At 45.7% G+C, this 21,382-nt stretch overlaps 1 protein-coding gene across 1 annotated transcript in view; it reads left to right on the plus strand.

Moving 5' to 3' along the window:
• Positions 1-21,382, plus strand: part of INSRR (insulin receptor related receptor) — a 627,856-nt gene that overhangs the window by 405,403 nt on the left and 201,071 nt on the right. Inside the window, exon 10 of the mRNA XM_085637005.1 lies at positions 5,705-5,894. Coding sequence (XP_085493131.1) covers positions 5,705-5,894 — 190 coding nt within the window. The remainder of the gene's footprint in view (positions 1-5,704; positions 5,895-21,382) is intronic.

Below are 21,382 nucleotides of genomic sequence, written 5' to 3' on the forward strand. Positions count from 1 at the left end.
AGGCCCTGGACTGGACCTCCTCCTTCCTCTCCGGCAGAATACAGAGCGTCCGCCTCCCCCCCCTTCTGCTCCGAAGCCACCGGGATCATCTGCGGCGTACCCCAAGGCTCATCACTCAGCCCAACGTTGTTCAACGTCTACATGGCACCGCTCGCCCACGATGGAACAACCTCCACATCATCTCCTATGCCGACGACACCCAGCTGATCCTCTACCTCACCAAGGACCCCCCACACCACCAAAACCAACCTCCACGAAGGAATGAAGGTCCTCATCCTCAGATCCACCCCCTCGGCCTGGGACGACTCCTGGTGGCCGACTGCACTGGTAACACCCACTGACCACGCACGCAACCTAGGGGTCATCCTCGACTCTACCCTCTCCATGACGAAGCAGGTCAACGCCGTCTCCTCCTCCTGCTTCAACACCCTCCACATGCTTCACAGGATCTTCAAGTGGATCCCCACCGAAACGAGAAGGACGGTCACCCAGGCCCTCGTCAGTAGTAGACTGGACTACGGGAACGCACTCTACATTGGAGCCCCGGCCAAACTCCTGAAACGGCTCAAACGCATCCAGAACGGCTCTGCACGCCTGATCCTCGGCATCCCTCGCCACAGCCACATCACACCCCACCTGAGAAACCTGCACTGGCTCCCTGTCAACAAGAGGATAACCTTCAAACTTCTCACCCACACACACAAGGCACTCCACAACACCAGACCAGCGTATCTCAACAGCCGACTCAGCCTCTACACCCCCACCCGCCAGCTGCGCTCCACAGACCGTGCCCTCGCCACCGTCCCTCGCATCTGAAGAGCGACCGCTGGCGGAAGATCATTCTCCCACCTCGCCGCCAAGACATGGAACACCCACCCCATCCACCTACGGCAGACCGAAGACCTTCTGACCTTCAGAAGACTTCTCAAGACCTGGCTCTTCGAACAGTAGTGCCCCCGCCCCCCAGCACCTTGAGACCCTCACAGGTATGTAGTGCGTTTTACAAATGCATTGATTGATTGATTGAAACATTAATTAAACGGTCCCACCAGTCAGGCCGAGCTGCAGACAAACAGACATAATTGTGAGGAGGTGCCACATCGAGAATGTGTGAGGATCTTAAAAGGCAGAAGAGGGAATGACAGCACTTACCTGCTCTAACTAGGAGCCAATCTACACATAATGCACCATGCTGGTCGAGAAACCGTCCAGGCCGAAAGCCGGAAACTGCACGGCGTGTCAGACGTGACGTTGAAGTAGCGACGAACGCCGGACAAAACCATAGAAATAAGAATAGAACTGTCAGTGGTATAAGACGGTCCTCGTAGCTCGTCTCAGCCTGCCTATGCTAATTATACAATCATAAACGCAGGAATGTGTGAGAATGAATAAAACGAATATATAACAAAGGAAAACACAGTGTGTAAAGGGCGGCTAAATTAAGAACCAAGCCAAGGTTATTAGACTGCTGGGACCAACACACTCCGGTGTGTAATGATGTAATCTGCCAACTACGTAAAGAGGAGCCAGGCACCCATGTATGCCAATTCGCGCACGGTAACCGCCCCAAGTGTAAAAAGACTCCCTTTAGATACATAGTGTGGAACTTTTAAACACAGAATAGAGATATGAAGAAGACACTAAGTCTAAACGTAGTGCACAAAGGAATTGCTGAAAAAATAATAGAAAGTAGTGCACCATATTTTGCAAAACAAGACTTTCAGTGAGGCATCCACCTATACCAAACAAATAAGTGGTGCATCAACAATAAGTGCAGTGACATAATTTGAGGGATAAGACAAAACTAGGTACCGATCCTGCTGAACAATGGATTATTGATAAATGCATCAATTTAATTTAAACACACTACTGTAATTCAATATTGAAGTATCAAAAACCGATGTTGAATATATACACCATGCTTCACATAAAAGGTCTTCCAGAGGAGGATCCACTTATACCATACAGATAAATGATTATGTGATGATTAAGTGTGCAATAGAGATAAGTTCATACAAGTATATCATCATCTCATACACAATTTTGGAACCTAAGCATAAAAATATTTACATACATATACAATTATGCAGTTTCATTTTAAGAATAGAATATCAAATTGATCGTCAAAAGGGCACGTATTGTGTACAGTGAAGCTGTCATTGGAAAAATGCTGTTAATATTCCTGGCAGAGCCGGAGGAATATAATGGCAAACAGGGATTCATCCAGTTATTAAGAAAGGAACTCAACCAGATATTATAGAATTGCATTCCTCAAGGGTGTTTAAACCCTTGTTAATACAGTCACATCTTAAAATACAATGATATTCAGTTTTGTTCAACATATTCTGAATATTGCCACCATGTGGGGGTTTCTTTATCATTTCAATGACCTGCCAGCGTATTTCTGATGGAGAGAGATTAAAGTCAAAGAAATGAGACACTAATGGAGTGTGTTCATTCTTACATTTGATACGACTTTTGTGCTGGGAAAGTCGAACCTTGATTTTTTGGGTGATTTGCTCCAAATAGATGAATTTGCAGGGACACCAGATAGCATAAACTACATTTTGTGAGTTACAATATGTATGATCACGAAGATCATACGTTACTTCCTCATAAGTGAATTGCTTTGTATTGAGAGTGGAGTCACACATCAAACAGTTACAAACGTGGGCCCAGAGGTAAAGAAGCTGTCAGGGGACGCACTTACAATGCAACACCTAAAAGGTGTCACATTGTCACTCCCTGAGAGCAACCCTCTGGTGGGGTAAAGGGGATCCCATGGACCCCTAGACATCCCCTTGTCACTGACTGCACCCGCCTGCAAGGGGATCTCTAATCATCCTTCAGAGTGCAGCGGGTTGACACCTGCACTGTGAAAATACATAGCGGCTGTAAAGCAGTCGCTCCATTTTTCACCTGAATGTACTAACTTGGGAGCAGCGCGAGTTTGCGGCATTCATCATAATAGGGTGCGTTTTCATTGTTTACACTGGGCGTGCACCTTTTTAAAGGGGCCTCCGATGCAAGCAATGAAAATGCTCTCATTCTGTAATGTACTCAATCATATGGTGATGGTAATTAAGTTCACATTAGGTTCTCAAACAATCCATCCACTTGTAAAGATGTAAAATGAATCTAGCATAACATTTAGTCTTGGATAATTACTAGGTTTTTGCAGCTTACCGATTCCGAAATTGAGGCAATCTTTCGAGGGACAAACACAGAACTCAACATTCAAACCATCCAGAAATTTATGGGATGCAATTTACTGGGATGACAAACTGAACAATGTAGAGGTTATTATCATCGTTCAAGCTACACTATTGCCTCAAATAGGGACAATAGCCAGTGGCTGCTTTTTTCCTGCCAGGTGAGCTTAGGTTCCTCCAGAACCTCTTGACTATATAACACCAAGCCTCTGTAGTTAGTGTATTCAGAAATTCACACTTCAATTACTGATATAGCCTCTTTTGCAGCCTACCCAAGAAAGGTATTTAAATACTTCAGAGAGCTCAGAATGCAGTGGCTAGAGTAATCACTGGATTAAGACGAGAAGATCATGTCTCAATCACCAGAAGATCTAAGCACTGACTTTCTATGCCACATGCATTCAATTTAAGATGGCATACTGTCGTAGGTAAAAAAGAAGTCCAGAATGTAGCCAAGTGGTAGGTTCCAAGAAGGTAGTTTATTAGATCAAGTTACAGTTGAAGATAGATGGTAAGTATGATGTATAGTAGATGTAACATAGCCCCACCAAGACCAGCCTCCCTGCTGCTCAGCCTACATCCACCAACTGGCACTCCACACATAACCAAGCAACCACGCATTCCGTGACATTATCACACATTACAGCACTCATCCTGGCTGAGCAGTGGGGAAGGAGGGAATAAGGAACAACAAAGAGGACAACCAAGTCACAACACATACCTTACCTATAAATGTTTTCCCCATCAGGCGCCAGTTTAATCTCACCTCAAGAACATCAAAAGTGATCTCTTTTACGAGCCCTCAACATCCTGATCAGGCTCTTCTGAATGACCCAGTCCCATGTTTCAGTTTCAATCTTAGCACAAAAGGTTGTTGAGCCTTTTCTAGCCAGGCTCCTAGTATTGGAGTACCCTGTCACTACAAGTCAGATGTTTAATCTCTTTGCTGGAATTTACGAAGCAGCCTAAGATTGGGCTGTTTGGCTCATTTGCAATTTAGTTCCAAATCAAGAGACTTATTATGGTAGAGTTGCTGTACAAATCCAACCGGTCAAAATTTGTCTTGTTTCATATGTTCATAATTTCCTAATCGTTTTTAGTCTTTTACATTGGCAGAAGATGGGACACAGATTTCTCGCGGAACCAACAAACAAAAAATGACCAGATACTAACATTTTTATTTTATTTATACAAATTCATAACTCGCTTTTTTGCGAAGAAAATAAGAGACTACATAACTGGTGCATATACCAATTTTTGGGAACAAATATAAAAATAGATATTACACAGCCAAATTAAACGAATTACTCATTTGTACACACATCACCTACGGCAGTTATTGATTGATGTTTTTTAATGTCTTCTCTGTTGTTTCTGTTTTAATTATTGATTTAAGAGAAGTCACAGAGAGAAAGTAGAATATGGTAACAATGGATGGGGAGAGAGTGATCTCCATATAATCAACAGCCACAGTCTATGATTTTGGATCTTGTGATAGATTTATTCTGTTAATTGATTCCTCTCCATGAACAATTTGCCCATGTAAATATAGAGCAGATGTAGAAATATTTACTTTTGTTTGGTGGTATGTCCTCGAATCTGGAACATTCTCAAGTCAATGTGAGGAAGCTGAAGAACCCTCAAAAGCATATCTCTTGTAGCACTCATAAGGGCTCTTTCCACCCTTTTACCCCGGATATAGTTGATGTTGTCTCCTGCGTGCGCTCTGAGTCATTTGTTGAATGCAGTATCCTCCAAAACCTGTAACCTTTGTAGAAATGTAAGACCTCTGCTTCCATTCTAAGGAACACCTTTTGATTTCTCCTATATAAGTGATTAACAACATAGCTACACTGAACCTAATCTGTCACTTTCAATATTACTCTTTTCTTAAGTCAACTCTCATATTTTTTTTTTGATTCACCTAGTGGAAGTGATATGACACTCCTTTGGCCCACTATGACAATGTGGGTCTTTTAGTTCATGCTTAACACCTCCACTGCCACCGGTTTGCAGCTGGTGGTCTAGGAGAAGATAAAGAAAGGAAAAGTGAGACCAAGGGGAGCAAGGCTGTGCCAGGGGCGCAAAATGGAATGCCAGAGGCTGCAACTACTAGCCGTGGCACACTGAAATGTTTGTGCATGGCTAATAATTTTGGGATACCAACCCCAAAACAGATCATTAAATCCTTCTCAAATGAGCTTCACTGTCCTTTTAGTTTCTATGTAATAAATGCATTGAAGAATAATACGTCCTAAACCAATCTAAGTGGCACTTCCTCCTTTTTTTTGTAGCTATTGTATGAGTGCGAGATGGTAAATACAGAGGCACAAGGTAGAGGAGTGCTACATTTTTGGTTGCTCCTTTAGATTGCAGCGGGGTTACAGGATTAACATGCTTTAAAAAGTGTCATCATCACAGAAGAATTTGTTTGGGCTGTGATACTTTGAACCAGGTTGACTAGGCACTCTAAACTCATCTCAATTTTGCAGGCTTAAAGCTGCCAACCAGCAGTGCTGACACCAGGTTTGATAATGATGATGGAAGCCATGGTGAAGACCATGACATTGACGACAAATGCTGCCCATGCCAGAAGACTGAAGGTCAACTTATGGAGACACCGGAGGGATCCTTCCAGAAGAAGTTTGAAAACTTCCTGCGAAACGCCATTTTTATCCCAAGGTAATGATAATTTGGCTGTTGTGTCTTCATACGTAAAGAAATGATGAGCTATATTCATTGTTAAAGAGCCCAGTTCATAAAGGCAGCATTCTTAAAGTCAGAAAACTACTACTACTCCACTATGCAAAATGTATTTGTGACAAATTTACAGCAGGTGGAAAATTCGGCAGATGCAGACATGTGGAATTAAATGATGAATTTATTTCTGGATGGGAAAATATTTTTCACTGGAAGAAACACTTCCTGAAACTAAATTAATTAAGGAGGCATTTCTTCTATTTCCATTATTGGAATCACACTCCTGAATCTCATATGTGTAATTTTACTTGCAATTCCAGTGTGTGACTTTACTGGCAAATTAGTAATGTATATTGAAAAACTTACACATTTCTGCATATACACTGTAATAGTTGATGTAGTGTGGTGAGTGAAGTGACAAGACTCTGTACAGAGATGACCTATTTATAGTAAATTGAAGGTGGTGCCTAAAGTATAAATGTAAGTTATAACTGGTGGTGTGTAAATTATAAATTTGAATTGTAACTATACCTTTAGAATGTCTAATGTTTGAATAGTTTAAGTTGGATTTGTATCGAAAAAATAAATAACTTTTTCCTAACTAAAAATTATCCTCGACTTTGAAATCGTACAGTCTAGTGTTATCGAGTGGAGTAGATTTATGCAGAGTGTCATTCAATACAGTAAAGTGTCAAACAATACAGTAGAGTGCCATAGAGTGTAGTGTACAATGGAGCACACTGGAGTGCTATAGAGTGGAGTGTTGTGTGGTAGAGTTAATGGGCATAGACGGTCGTTGAGTGGAGTACAGTGTCGTGGAGTGGCATGTTGTGGAGTGGCGTGTGGTAGACCTTTGGAATGTGTCAGAGAGTAAAGTACAGTAGACTGGCATAGAGTGAAGTAGTGTGTTGTGGAGTGCGTACAGTACATGTTGCGTTTAGTGGCGTAGAGTGTAGTGTATCGTACAGTGGAGTGGAATAGCATACTGTGGAGTGGCATACAGTGCAGTTGCGTGGAATGGAGTGACAGAATGAAGTGGGGTGGGGTAGAGTGGAATGGTATAGAGTCCAATAACAGAGTTGAGTGGCATAGAGTGTAGTTGTGTACAGTAGAATTGTGTGGAGTACAGTAGAATAGCGTACAGTGGAGTAGCGTGAAGTGGCGTAAAGTTGGGAGAGATACATTATAGTGGTATACAGTAGGTTGGAGTGTAAGAAATTGGAATAGCATATAGTGGAGTGGGCTGCAGTGGAGTGGCATAGAGTGGAATAGTGTAGATTGTAGTAGTTTACAGTGGAGTGGCTTTGAGTTGAGTGGAGTGAAGTGGCAAGAGTGTAGATGTGTACACTGGAATAGCTTGGAGTAGATTTGAGTGGCGTAGACTCGAGTCGCATAGACTGGATTGGCATACTCTGGAGTGGCATAGAGTTGAGTGTCATACAGTGGAATGATATATAGTGGAGTGGTGTAGAGTAGAATAGTGTGTAGTGGAGTGGTGAAGAGTGGAGTGGTGTAGAATGCAATGTGGCAGAGTGTAATTAGGTACAGCGGAGCAACGTAGAGTTCAGTGGGATAGAGTGGAGTGACGTACCCAGTAAAAATCACTGATGATTAGTAGACACAACTACAGCCCGAACTGCTGAACGGAATTACACCAAATTTGTAGCTGTTGGTCTAGAAAGTTACCTTTTTGTAAACTAGTGTAAATCCTTTCAATAGTTCTGGAAATATTAAGGGAAATCCAAATTTGTATATATAGGGACACAAAAGGATCTGACAGTCCCTACGCTCAAATCTGATTGGCTGCCAACACTGCAACCAGGAAGTGTTGGCACCATCTAGGGACTCAACTTCCGCTGAGTCCCAAAAAAAAGCGTAGGGTACGAATATCCTGAACCCCTAGGCCTCTTTGGGGGAGTGGGGTCCTGCAGGGGCCACGCCAGGGGCAAAAAGCATTTATTTTGTATTTTTTCGGTGGGAGTTATGCTGGATCTGCAGCTCCTGCTGAAGAAACAAAAAAGCACAGGCTCCCTGGGTGGGCCATATCCTGGGGGCATGTTGCCTAAAACAAAATTAAAGGAGGAGGCGCATGGGCACCCCTTCTTGGGGCTTATGTTGTTTTACTGGGGGCCACAAGGACCCCCGGGTCCCCGGGGACTGCCACCTCCCCAGGTCTAATGGTGAATTTATAGTGGGGGGCTGTGTGGACCCTTTTGCCCCTGGTACTACCACCTCCCCAGGGCTACTTTCTTTTTTAATGGGGGGGCCTCACAGACCCCCCTGGAACAACCACAGACCTGTGGTAAGGTGGCTTGGTATATGCTGTCAACTAGTTAAAGTGGGCACCCTGTACCAATTCACATGACCCTTATGATGTATGAGGTCAAAGATAACCTTTATGAAAGCTATCCTACTGGTAGCTATGAAGAGCAGCCTTCAGGCCTAATTTTGAAGGAATGTAAAGCAGCTTGTTTTACCATAATATCACCTCCTGAATGACTAAATGAAGGAGATCCACACAGTAGTTATATAAAAATAGGTATTTATTAATATAACACTCTCTATTATCCTCTACACGAGGATAGAACACAAAGCACACAATACAAGTTCAATAAAACAATTGTAAGTAGCACAATATGCAGTGGGCTCCAGGGTGAGACCGAACCATATTCTAAAATAGTGGTATAACAATCATGACTTGACTAGACACAGTGCCTTGAGCACGTAGAATCGCTGGGACCCCAAGGAACCACCCAAGGTGATGATGCAGGAGACCCACGGAGGACGGGCGCAGTGAGGAAACAAGACTGCGTGCTCCATACAACTCTATGGGAAAGTCGCAGTTGAAAAGTTAAAGTTTAAGGACCTTTCTAGGAGGACTTCGAGCAAACCCTTCGGAACTTAAGAGTTTAAAGAGCCACCCCACCTGTGGATACTGTAGTACCAGAGTTACCTAACCCAGGGAAGCCGGGTGCATAGGTCTGAAGTAGCGTCAGAAATTCTTGTCGTTCTCTATGGAGGGAAGTGAAGAAGCACTGCTGCCGTGAAGGTGAAAAGGGTCCGGTGGAATCCAAGCCTGGATTCTGGATGGAAGGAACCTGAAAGCAGAGGGAAAGAGTCTGGGTCACTTCAGAGTGACCAGGGGCTTGGGAGACGAATGCCCACCGATGTCGGGTGCTTCAGGTGCGAAGAAGGGATGCTTGACTCAACAGCCATAAGGGCCAGGAGATGTCGAGGCTGACCAGGGGCAGGAGGTGAGCTGTCCCACAAAGGGTGTCGAGTGCTGAGGGGTGGGTGTCCGGCGGGAGCACCAACAAGCCTTGGCAAAAGCAACCCACTCTGGGAGATCAAACAGGTTGCGGTGTGGACCAGCAAGGTCCAGGAGACTCACCAAGTAATGGGGAGTCAGGGCACATCTGGAACAACCAGGACAGCCCAAGAACAATCAAGATGACCCTCAGGGGGCTCACAGACCAACGGACCAGGAGTCTCAAGGGGACCGTGAGCAACTTTGCAAAACACAGTTTGCGAGGAGGCCGGAGTTCTTTGGTGCAAATATTGCTCAGGGTCAGGACTACCTGGAGTCCAATGCACAAGCTCAGCAATTGCCAACAAGCATATGTACTTGCAAATGGACGTGGTGCACAGGGGTTCGGGTTACGGAGCCCTCACAAGGGATACTGGTCTCAAACTCTGTGAGAGGACAGATCAACCTCAGGGATCTTCAGAAACCTACCTCCTGTGTTGCTGAAATCTTAGGAGTCCGCAGGAGCTCAGGAGCAGCAGACCGGTCAGTTGCGCTTTAGGTGCCTGCGAAGCAGGCGAGTGACTCCTTCACTCCAAGGGAGATTCTTTGGTTATCTTAAGTGCACCACAGGCCCTGCATGGAGCCTGAATGGAGCAAAGGCACAAACTAAGCTTCGGACGCAAAGGGGGGCGAAGTTGAGCCCACTCGAGGTCCAGCGAAGTCCAAGTGTCCAGACGGTCGAAGGTCAGTGGTTTCTTCTTTATAGAATCTTGTCCAAGTGAATTCCAATGTCCTGTAGCCAGGTAACCCATTTTGTACCCATGGGAGAGGGTTGAACAGATTCAGGGGACCCTCCTAGGGGAGGGGCAGGACAGAGGGGTGACTACACCCATGTCCTTTGTCCAGTTTCACACCAGAGGAGGAGCCAAGGGCTCCCAGAACTGGTTTGAGCTGGACTATGCACAGGGACACCAAATGTGGCCCAAGTGCAGACTTTCAGGCGCTCTGAATGCACTCACCCAGCCCCAATACACTAAATCCTGTCCGGGAGGATGCAACACCTCCCTGTGACAGGATGCCTATTGTGCTACCTTCCTCTGTTCGAGCTTGGCTCAGCAGCAGGAGGGCAAAAATGTGTCTCTGGTCTGCAGCATCCATTTTGTGCTGTCCGGATCAAGAAGACTGTCACCGGTAAGACCAGTGACCCCACGAAGCTCGCTTCAGAAGGGTGGAATCATACCTCCCACACCAGTTACTAGTGTGGAGGGTATCATTCCAATATATTTGAGACCAAACTCGATATGTTTCGATGCAGCCGTTTTTGAGATCGCATTTACCGCGAGGTTATAATGCACCTCTACCTATATGTCTGGCTGAGTCACAAACAACCTGGGAGAATGGTCTCCGAAGGCTGCAGAGAGGCTCTGCTCATGCAGGAGCACCCTCTCACATAAAACCCAGAACCCTACCTTCAGGATTGTTTAGGCCAGCTATAGAGGTGACTTATAAGTTTTAGGTTGTAGTGACAATTAGATATAGTGAACCTATATCTAATGTAAGTGGTGCAAGCACCATCTTACACAGGCTGCAGTAGCAGACCTTGAGTTCCATTTTGCATGGCCTCTCATGGGTAGCATAATACATGCTTCAGCCCATGGGAGGCCTCTGGGGTACCTATGCCCTGGGTACATGTATACTAGGGACTGATATGGGTACCCCAGTATCCAATCTGGAGTGTACCAAAGTACATGTATGTCAATCTAAGGGAGAAAGCAGATAGACTGGGGTCCTGAATAGCAGGATCCCAGTCAGACTTGTAAAAAACAGTGAGACATCAAGCAAAAAGTGGGGGTAACAATAAGAATCAGATCCTACTTTCCTACAAGACCCCCCTGTCAAAGATTTTTACGGGTAAGGACCCCCCTCCTTACAAACATTTCTAGAACTTGGTCCTCCTCATCATTGCCAACTATTGACAACCATAAACGCCCCCAATTCCCACAGCAAATCATTTTTTAGCACTTACTAATTAGCCAGTAGAAAGTACTCCACTGGGTACGGCAGTTGCACAAAACGGTGGCCTCTTCTTGGATAAATATGCAGGGGAGGATTGATTCTGGCACGATGCTTATTTCACAGAAATGAAACCTCAACAGAAAGCACTTACAGATATAAACAAAGCAGGTGCCCGAGTTGACGCTCCACTTCGGTAAAGTTCTAATCATCCTAACTTTGTGTACATGGCCGAGACAAAGCAAGTTTTTTTTCTTTGCATTTCCACTATGAAAAGCTATCTGTAATCATAAATGGAGTTGTTTGCTTTTTTCGAGCACAATATCTCACGTTGTGACTGTGATGAAGAGGTTCATTCTTTTCATTTGCTGCTGAGAGCAGAGTCTATGGTTCTCCCTTTCAAATACCCTGAGTAATGCCCAAATTCCATAGCACTACTCACACACCCAATCACATGCCGACACATAGACCATAGCGCCAGTCACAGACCCATACAGACATTCACAGACCCACTAACAGATACTCACAAACCCACTCACACACCCACTCACAGACCTATAAACCACACACTCGTAGACCTACTCACAGGCCCACTCATACACACACACAAAGACCCACAAAGGCACTCATTACACCCACTCTGAAAGGTTACAGGTTACAGTTAGGAAATACAATTAAATAAAAACCTTACACATTCACTGCAAAAAACAGAGGTTTCGGGGACATTATAGTTAGGCTTAACTTCCACTCATACAAAACCAGAGAAATTCAGCAGTTATAGTTACCTCAGGTAAAATATAACATGCAAGGTACTGCTTATGGCCTCCCATATTACATCACTCATGACATTGTCAGTGACATTACGGATGACATCACAAATGACATCTCAAATTACATTACTGATGACATCACTGTTGACAACCTCCACAGAACCACTCGTATACTGACTCACACACCCATGGAGCGTCTCATACACCCAATCCCACTCCCACTCCACCATTCACAAACCCATACAAGTACTCACACAACCAATCACTTATCCATAGAGACACTCACATCTACTTACTCATACAGCCACTCACACAGCCTCTAACTCACCCATGCAGTCAACCATGTACCTACTCACTCACCAATATAGCAACTCATACATACAGGCATACAGACACTTAGATACCCACTCATACAGCAACTCACACACTGAACCAATCCCCCATACAGCTACTCACACACCTACTTGCTTACCAACACAGCCTCTCAACAGAGCAATCACTCACCTATAAAACCATTCACACACACACAAACCACTTACATATCCACACAAACACCCACTCTCACCCATACAGCTACTCACTTAGATGCTCACTCACCAATACAGCCACTTACACACCAACTAAGTTAACCACAAACCCACTCAAACATCTACTCACTCACCCATACAGCCACTTGCACACCTAGCCACTCACTCATACTGCCATTGAGACACCCTTTCACTCACCCATACAGTCACTCGCATACCCTCTCACCCACGCACCACTGACTCACCCACTCACCAATACAGCCACTCACACAGCCACTCACACACCTACTCACACACCCACTTATACACCTACAGAGCCACTGAAACATTTACTCATACAGACACTCACACATAGATATATACAGTCAAACAGTCGCTCACATAATATATGTTAGAAACAGTTTCACTCAGTAGTACACAAAATATATTAATCGAACTTTTGTAGTACCTTAATATGCATGTTTAATATCATAAATGCTTAGAAGATGCTTACAATCACTGGATGATGTCATCTGTGATGCCATTTCAGATGTCACCAGTAATTGCACTGACCATGTCATGAGTAATGTAATATATGAGGTCATAAGCAGTGCATTACGGGGCGTAAGTTATAGTTAGCTCAGGTAACTATATCTGCCGAATTTCTCTGGTTTTGTACAAGTGAAATTTGAGCCTAAATATAACATCCCTGTAACCTTTGGTTTTTTCAATATATGCATATATTGTTAGTTAGGATTCCTAAGAATAAGATTTCCAGTTGTGATTGCTAAAGAGGGGAAACACAACACGTTTTTCCACCAATACATTTTCCATAGACTTTAGTATCTCACGTAGCACTAAAATGCTGAATGGATACATGATATTTGGCAGGATTAGACATTATGGTGTACAGATGATCCGTTTAAGTACTATGGGTAAGTATCTTTTTAAGCTATAGCGCATTTTAACTTGGTGATAGCCGTTTTCGTGGTAGTTTCATAAAATTTTGTGAACCTGCATTTGTATATAGCGATAACAAGCATTGTGTGATTGGCTAATGACTTCCTTTACAAAAGTTAAAGGAAGGCATGTTGTTTTTAGGCATTTAGATATAGGTAAGTATTAGGCATGATATTATTTCCCCCCTACCTATCTCCACTTTATTAAAGTGGTCATAAGTAGCAAAAAATATTTCTAAGTGTCTACATATGTCTACAAAAACATAAATGGAGTACCGCAGTACTGCCTTGGAAGTACTGAGGTCCTCAAACACATTTTTAAAATGTTCAAAAATTAAAACACTGTCCTGCATGATATGTTACAAATATAGTGTACTATACTGTATTTTCTGTTTTTGACATTTGTAAATTTTCACAAAAAAGTCCATGAGTACCGCAACAATACCTATAAATAAATTAAGCAGCTCTCCTTAAACTGCTCGGAAAAGTTAAGCAAACATATAAATAAATGTCTTCACCTATTACCACACTAGTAAAGTGGTGAAAGGTAGGGAACAACAATAGAACCTAGTGCTTACTTATATATAGGACCCTAACCCAGAATGCAGAGAAACACCGAATACAGTCAAACTGTGCTGAAAACGACATGGCTGCTTTTACGTTTGGTAAACACAGCCATTAGCCAATCACATACCTCCTTCTCATCCACATGTACAGTGGTAAACTGTGAGCTTTCCACAGTATACCGCGGCACAAAATATATCTAAGTATTTTAAAACTCATAACTTTAACTGTACTTACACTATTCACACATACTACCAAAAACCATCTACACCTCATAATGTATGTTCTTGTCACATTACATCTTCATCCATTCACTCCCTTTCATACTACGTCTGTTTCAATTACACTACTCCATTATGTGTCGCTTCACTATATGCCACTCCACTCTACGCCACTCCACTCTAAACCACTCCAGTGCATGCTATTACATTCTAACCACTCCATTCTATGACACTCTAATCTAAGCCACTCAACTGTACGCCCCTCCACTATACGATACACCACTGTACGCAACTCCACTCTACGGCACTACACTCTATGCCAATCTATGCCACGCTATTACACTCTATTCCACTCCTTTGTATGCCACTTTAGTGTACACCTCTGCACGCTATTACACTGTATGCTGCTCCACTTCATGCCATTCCACTCTATGCCACTCCACCATATGCCACTCTACACCACTCAACTCTGCGCCACTCCTCTCAACGGCAATCCACTGTACACTTTTACACTGTACAACACTCCATCGTAGGCCACTTCACTGTACACCACTCCACTCTACGTTATTCCACTTTATGCCATTCTTCTCTATCACTACCAGTACACTACAGTACACTCAATGTTATTCCACTTTACACCACTCCTCTGTTGGGCTTTGTTGTGGATGAGCATCTCTCCATGAAGCCTCAGCTGGTCAAGGTTACCTCCACCTGCTTCACGGTGCTTAAATGGGTAAAAAAGATCCTTTGGTTGATTCCCCATTCAGCACAAAGGATAGTAATTGAAGCCCAAATTTTATCTAGACTTGACTTTGGTAATATCTTGTATTTGGGAAAAGATTAGGTGTCCACTAGACTGATGTTCCAGCTCCCGAAGTACACATTCAAGATTTGATGGTGCCTTATCAGCCTTCACGTACGCTGAGATCTTTGAACCAGGCGTTATGTACTGTGCCTAGTTTTCACTTGGCCTGTATGGAAGGGTGCCCTGTCTTGGGTCCAAAACTATGGAACTCACTTCCTGAGCCATCGGAGGAATTGCACCTCTCTTCTTGCATTTTGTAAGGGTCTGAATATTTGGTTGTTTTAAGCTATTAATAGAGATTTCAGTTCTTTTGCTCAGTGTCGGGAAACCCTTTTTGGGTAGCTGTGCCCTTTATAAGATAATAAACAATAATGATTACACCACTCTTTTCTACACTACTCCACTGTATGCCACTCCCCGCCACTCTCCAGTTTGCTATTACACTGTACACCTCTACAGCCTACCCCACTACACTCTACAACACTAAACTCTACTGTATTTCATTCTACAACAATCCACTCTACACCACTCCACTGTAAGCCACTCCATGGTATTTCACTGTACACCACTATACTGTACCTCACTCCACTGTACGCCACTCGACCCAACTCCAGTGTACGTCTTCCATTGTACGCCACTCCATTCCACTGTGTGCCACTACACTGTACCTCACTCCAGTGCATGCCAGTTCACTAACTCACACCACTCCCATTCATTGCTGCTCCACTCTACAACACTCCACTCTACGTCACTCCACTGTAAGCCACTCCACGCTATTCAACTGTACACCACTCTTTACTCTACACCATTGCAATGTACACCACTCCATTGTATGCTATGCCACTGTATGCTGCTCCACTCTAGAACACTCAAGTCTACGGCACCCTGCTGAATGCCATTACACTGTATCCCAGTCCACTGTATACTGTTCCACAGTACGCTCCTCTAGAGCATTACACTCCACTCTATGCTTTTCCACTCTGTGCCTCTCCACTTTAACCACTCTACTGTACATAACTCCCCTCTATGCCACTCCACTGTACACCACTCCACTAAGCTATTCCACTCTCCACCACTCGACTGTACACTATTCCACTGTATGCAAATGCACTGTACCTCAACTCACTGTGCACCACTGTGCACCACTCCACTTCATGACACTCCATGCTATTGTACTGTATGCTATTGTACTGTACACTGCTCGACCCTACAATTCTCCACTGTACAATATTCCACACTAAGCCACTCCACTGTACACCATTCCACACTACACCACTGCACCCTACCCCACTCTTCGACACTCAACTATATGCTATCCCTCGAGGGCGCTAGAGGGCGCACAGCAAAATGGCTGCACTTTAGTGCAGCTCCGCTGGCCGGACACTCAATCCGATCATTATCCTGCTTTAAATCTGGCATCCTATGCCAAAAATTGGAGAGCATTGTAGCTGAATCGCTGCGGTGGGATTAGGTGTGGCAGAGGAGCGACGGTCCGCCCGGAATCCTGCAGTTGAAGATCGCCGCGGCCCTGATAGCAACATGGCAGCTGTGTGAGCCGGCAGAGGCCCCTGTTGGTAGCTGGTCAGTGTGGCTGCTGAGTGGGTGCCATGAGGTGCTTGCATCGGCTGTGCGCACTTGTGGCAATCCTGCAACTTGATGCCCCGCTCTGAGGCTCAGTGGGAGTTGTGGCAGCCTGCCGGCGAGGAGATCCGGAGCTGCGGTGGTGTAATTGATGGTCCCTGATCCTGAGTCTGCCTTCACCGATCCCGTTACCGTGAACCTTCGTGCTCCACATGGGGCCACGAGGCCCGGTGAACACCTTGGCTGGAAGCAGGAGGGCAGAGCTACCAGGTCGGCCTGTGTGGTCTGGGAACCCCTGTGAATGATCACGCCTGCTGGGCTCCAGTCGGGCAAGACATTGTTAGTGCGGCCTGCCGCGGATGAGCGGCCTTGATTGGTGGCGGCCTCCCGGAGAGCTAAGCTGCCCCACCCAGTGGATAAGGTATTGTACCTTGGTCCGATCCCTGTGCCGCATGGTACCTGTGCCTGGGGGTCCCGGGAACGTGCGGACAATGCATCTCAGCTTAAAATAGAGGTGGCGCTGTTTCAACCGGGAGGCCTTCCCTGCCAGGAGGCTGGGCCCTATATAGTGACTGCGGCGGCTGCAGGAGCTTCCCTTTGATCGTGGGCAGGCTCGTTTTGGAGGCCTGCATTACTGAAGCCACTCCTGGAGGATTCCTGTGGCATCCCGAGGCCGGTCCCAGGGCCGATGTGAGATTTTGTGCATGGCGCGGGACACTCCAGACCTGTAGACACTGATGTGACAGCCTGGTTCGAGTCACAGCAGCGGGAAGGCCTTGCGCTGGTGGCACCTTTTACATGCCAAGTTCCATGGCCCCCTGTCTCCCCAGTGTGGTCATGCCAAGAAAATAAATAAGCATTGGTGTGGCTGGAGCAGGGAGTACCTACCTGCTCCCGGCCCGGTGCGCACTGGGACCCACACCCACTGGAAGATCACTGAACTGCCTTTGAACACTGCATATAAAATAGGGAAGCATTGGGACAGCCTGCTGAACTAGTTGGGAACCTGCTGTGTTTGATGCAGCCCCCTGCTGTGTGTCACAAGCCTGCCAGATTCATCCAACACAGGGAGGCTGGAGCCCTATGTTGAGGAAATGCTCCGCGAAATCTTTGGAACAGACAACCTGTCAACGATGCTGGTCGTCAAGAGAGCCCATCGCTCGCCAACGGTCTGGGCGCTCCGCCGAGGCTGATTATTGCTTGCCTGCTAAATTATAGGGACCGAGACTCAGTCCTGCACATGTCCTGTGAGAAAGGCACCATACATGTTTGAGGAAATGACCTGGCTTTTTACTCGGAATTCACTGCTACAGTCCAGGCGGCAAGACGGGAATTCCGGTCAGTTAAGAAACTGCTAATGGCAGAGAACATCCCGTACGCCATGTTATACCCAACTCGACTGCGAATTGGCACAGAAGGCAAAGCCAGAATCTATACTAGCCCCAAGTCGGCTATGGATTATGCAAAATCACTCAAGCGGAGCCCATGCAACACTTCTGGAACTCCAGTGGAGGAAGAGGACTGAGGGCCGCTGTTCTGCATGAGCTATTGTGGCTTTGGGTCCTATAACTGACATATAGGGGTGGAAACTGTTGCCAGAGACCGAGCCTGATGGTATTCGAATATGTGGGAGACGATCGAACAATGTTGATTCCGCTTAATTGCTGGTCGTAAATCTGCCCATTGGCACGTAAGTACTGTAATAACACTGATGCCACTTACCTCATACACACAAGCCCTCCTGTGTATGGATACATAACTGATGAGCGATATCTCTGTGTGTGTTCGGCCACCTCCCTTTCATCTGGGAGTTGATTGCACTCTGGTGTTGTGCTATGGGTGTACCCCACATCTATTTGTGGACTATGTTCTGTCATTGGGTTATGTTCATTTGTTTTTGGGATGGCTTTGGCAAGTTGAGGGTGCTGAAGTGGGTGAGGGGAGGGATATTTGTTTTGATACAGGTGCAGTGCAGGCCGCATGTGTTGGCAGATCCAACACGCAGTGCTGTTAGAAATCTGTAATAATTACAATAGCAGGTCACAAATAGGTAAGGGGAAGTCCCAGTGGTACCATTAAATTGTTAACATGTAATATGTGTGGCCTCAATAACCCTAAAAATATCCGTAAGGTGCTGGCGTATTTAGACAGCCAAGACATCCAGGTGGCGTTCTTACAGGAGACACATCTCACTAAGCACACAAAACAGAATGTGGGAGCACGCTGGACTACGTTCAGGGTTGCGTTGTTGTATTCCACATACTCGAGAGGTGTGCTGATATTGATAAGGAAGGGGACCCCATTCACACTGATCCATTCAGAGAAAGATGATCGGGGGAAGGTGCACCTGCTGCAGGGTTGCTTGGCAGGCACGAGGCTTCTATTTGTAAATTCATATGGTTCTAACGTAGATGACCTCGCATTCTATAATTACATCTGGCGGCGATTGGCGGTGTTGCCCTCCGCAGCAGTGATTTGGGGTGGCGATTTGAATATGTACCTAGACTCTCAATTGTACAGGTCCGCCAATATGGTATGGCATGGCAAGCATGCTGCACAGATGCTAAGTGAGATAATGGAGGCGGAGGGCCTCATCGAGGTGTTGCGAAGCTGCAACCCAAATGGCAGGGAGGGCACATTTGTGTCCACTGTGCATTGCTCGTGGTCCAGATTGGACTATTGGCTTGTGTCCAAGGAGGTTAGTGCATGGACTTTGTCAGTTCACCATCTTGCCAAGACACTTTCCGATCACGCCCCTGTGCTTTTGGAGTTGGCCGTACCAACTCTCTCGAGGCCCGCATTTCATGGCGTCTACAGCCGTTGTCACTGCTAGATCAAGTATTTCGTGCCACAATTGGGTCTGATATCGCAAATTTTTTCTCGGAGAATGAGGGCATGGTTGAGTGGTCTGGGACTCTGTGGGAGGCTTTTAAAGTTACTATTCGTGGAGAATGCAGGGGAGCCCAGCCTGGGTCTTAAAGTCATTACGAACTAGGCTGCATACGTTGGAGGATAAGATACGCAAGCTGGAGTGTGTATATGCGCGGGCTACCACCTCCACTCTGCTGGCCCAAACAAGAGATTTAATATCCGAATATGACGAGGTGGCTGAGCAAGAATTGCGGCATAGATCCAGGAGATGGGTTGCACGGCGCTATGGTGAGGGTGGTAGGCCGGGCCACTCTCTGGCCAGCCAACTGCGACCGTCGGTGAGTCAGGATCACATTGTAGAAATCTTAGACAATAATTTGGAGGCACATCATACCACTCCAGAAATCAGTCAGGTGTTCCAAGTTTTTTTTCTGAACTATACGGACTGGTATCGTCGGTTGAGGAATCTGAATGCACACGTTCTCTAGATGATATAGCAATGGCCTGGCTGTCTCTGGGCCAGTGTGAGTATCTCACGCAGCCATTGACGGTTGCAAACATTAAAGAGGCCATAGTTTTGCTCCTTAATGGTAAGGCGGCGGGCCTAGACAGCCTGCTTAGTGAATTCTACAAGGCCTATGTGGACCTGTTGGCCCCCTGGCTAATGGAGGTCTACTCTGAGGCATACGAGATGGGTGCACTCCCCCCCCCTACCTGTGAGAAGCCCTCATGGTTATGTTGTTAAAACCATATATCGGGGTTTATACCCAAAAGATCCGCAACACATAACTTACAAACTATATTTTCTGTTCTGCATCAGCTGGACCCCGAGCTCCCAGCTGCTGCTGTGCTATTGGGCGCGGCTAAAGCCCTTGACTCAATATGCTGGGATTATATGTTTGTAGTGCTACAACGCATGGGATGGCACCATTTTTCTTGAAATGGGTGCGCCTATTGTATACTGGTCCTGTCACCAGGGTGCCCATAAATGGGGTGGTCTCGTATCCAATAGCTATCTGCAGGGGCACCAGGCAGGGGTGCCCTCTGTCCCCAATGCTGTTCTCTTTGGCATTGGAGCCCTTAGCCTGTAAGATTTGACAGGGTCATGCATTTGCAGCACTGGGCTTCAGGCAATGCCCGCTAGTTATTTCCCTGTATGCAGACGATATGATATTGTTTGTGAGGGAACCCGTGCTGCATTTTGGGTCCCTGCTAAGAGAGTATGTCTGCTTCAAGCGATACTCAGGCCTCTGTAGTAATTGGAGCAAGTCTACAGTGCTTCCCCTTACAGAATGCACAAAAGTGTTGGAGTTAGAGTTTTCTCTGGTTTGGTCGAATTAACCAGTGCAATATTTGGGAGTCTGGGTGCACAGGGACCCTGAAACTGTAATCAGCATGAACTATGGACGTGTGATCGCAAAACTGGGTGACCAGGTTGCTAGATGGACAAGCCTCCCTCTGTCCCTTGCTGACAGGATAGCCGTTACCAAAATGACAATTCTCCCCAAATTGTTATATTTGTTTGTGACTATCCCCTTACCACTTAATAGAGCTATCTTTCAGGCCATGCAGTCATGTTTACTGGGGCTAGTTTGGGCAGGAAAAACACGAGATGTCGCTGGGAAACACTAGCGTTAACATAAAACGAATTTTGTTGCGTGCGCTGCATCACATTTTGCGATGCAGCGCACGCAACAAAATTTGTTTTATTTATTCAATTGTTTACTTACCTCCATTAATCCATATTCCGGTGTTTACTGCCCCCCACCCTGCCTCTCCCCTGCCCCACCACCCCGTACCACTCCCTCCACGGGCTGCTACTGCTATACTCCACTCTACTGTACATTATTCCACTGTATGCCACTCCACTCTACTCCTCTCTGATTTACTCCACTCTACTGTGGTAAATAAAAATACCGGACTGAATTTCATA

The sequence above is a fragment of the Triturus cristatus genome, chromosome 12, assembly GCF_964204655.1.
Source record: "Triturus cristatus chromosome 12, aTriCri1.1, whole genome shotgun sequence".
NCBI classification, from domain to species: domain Eukaryota; kingdom Metazoa; phylum Chordata; class Amphibia; order Caudata; family Salamandridae; genus Triturus; species Triturus cristatus.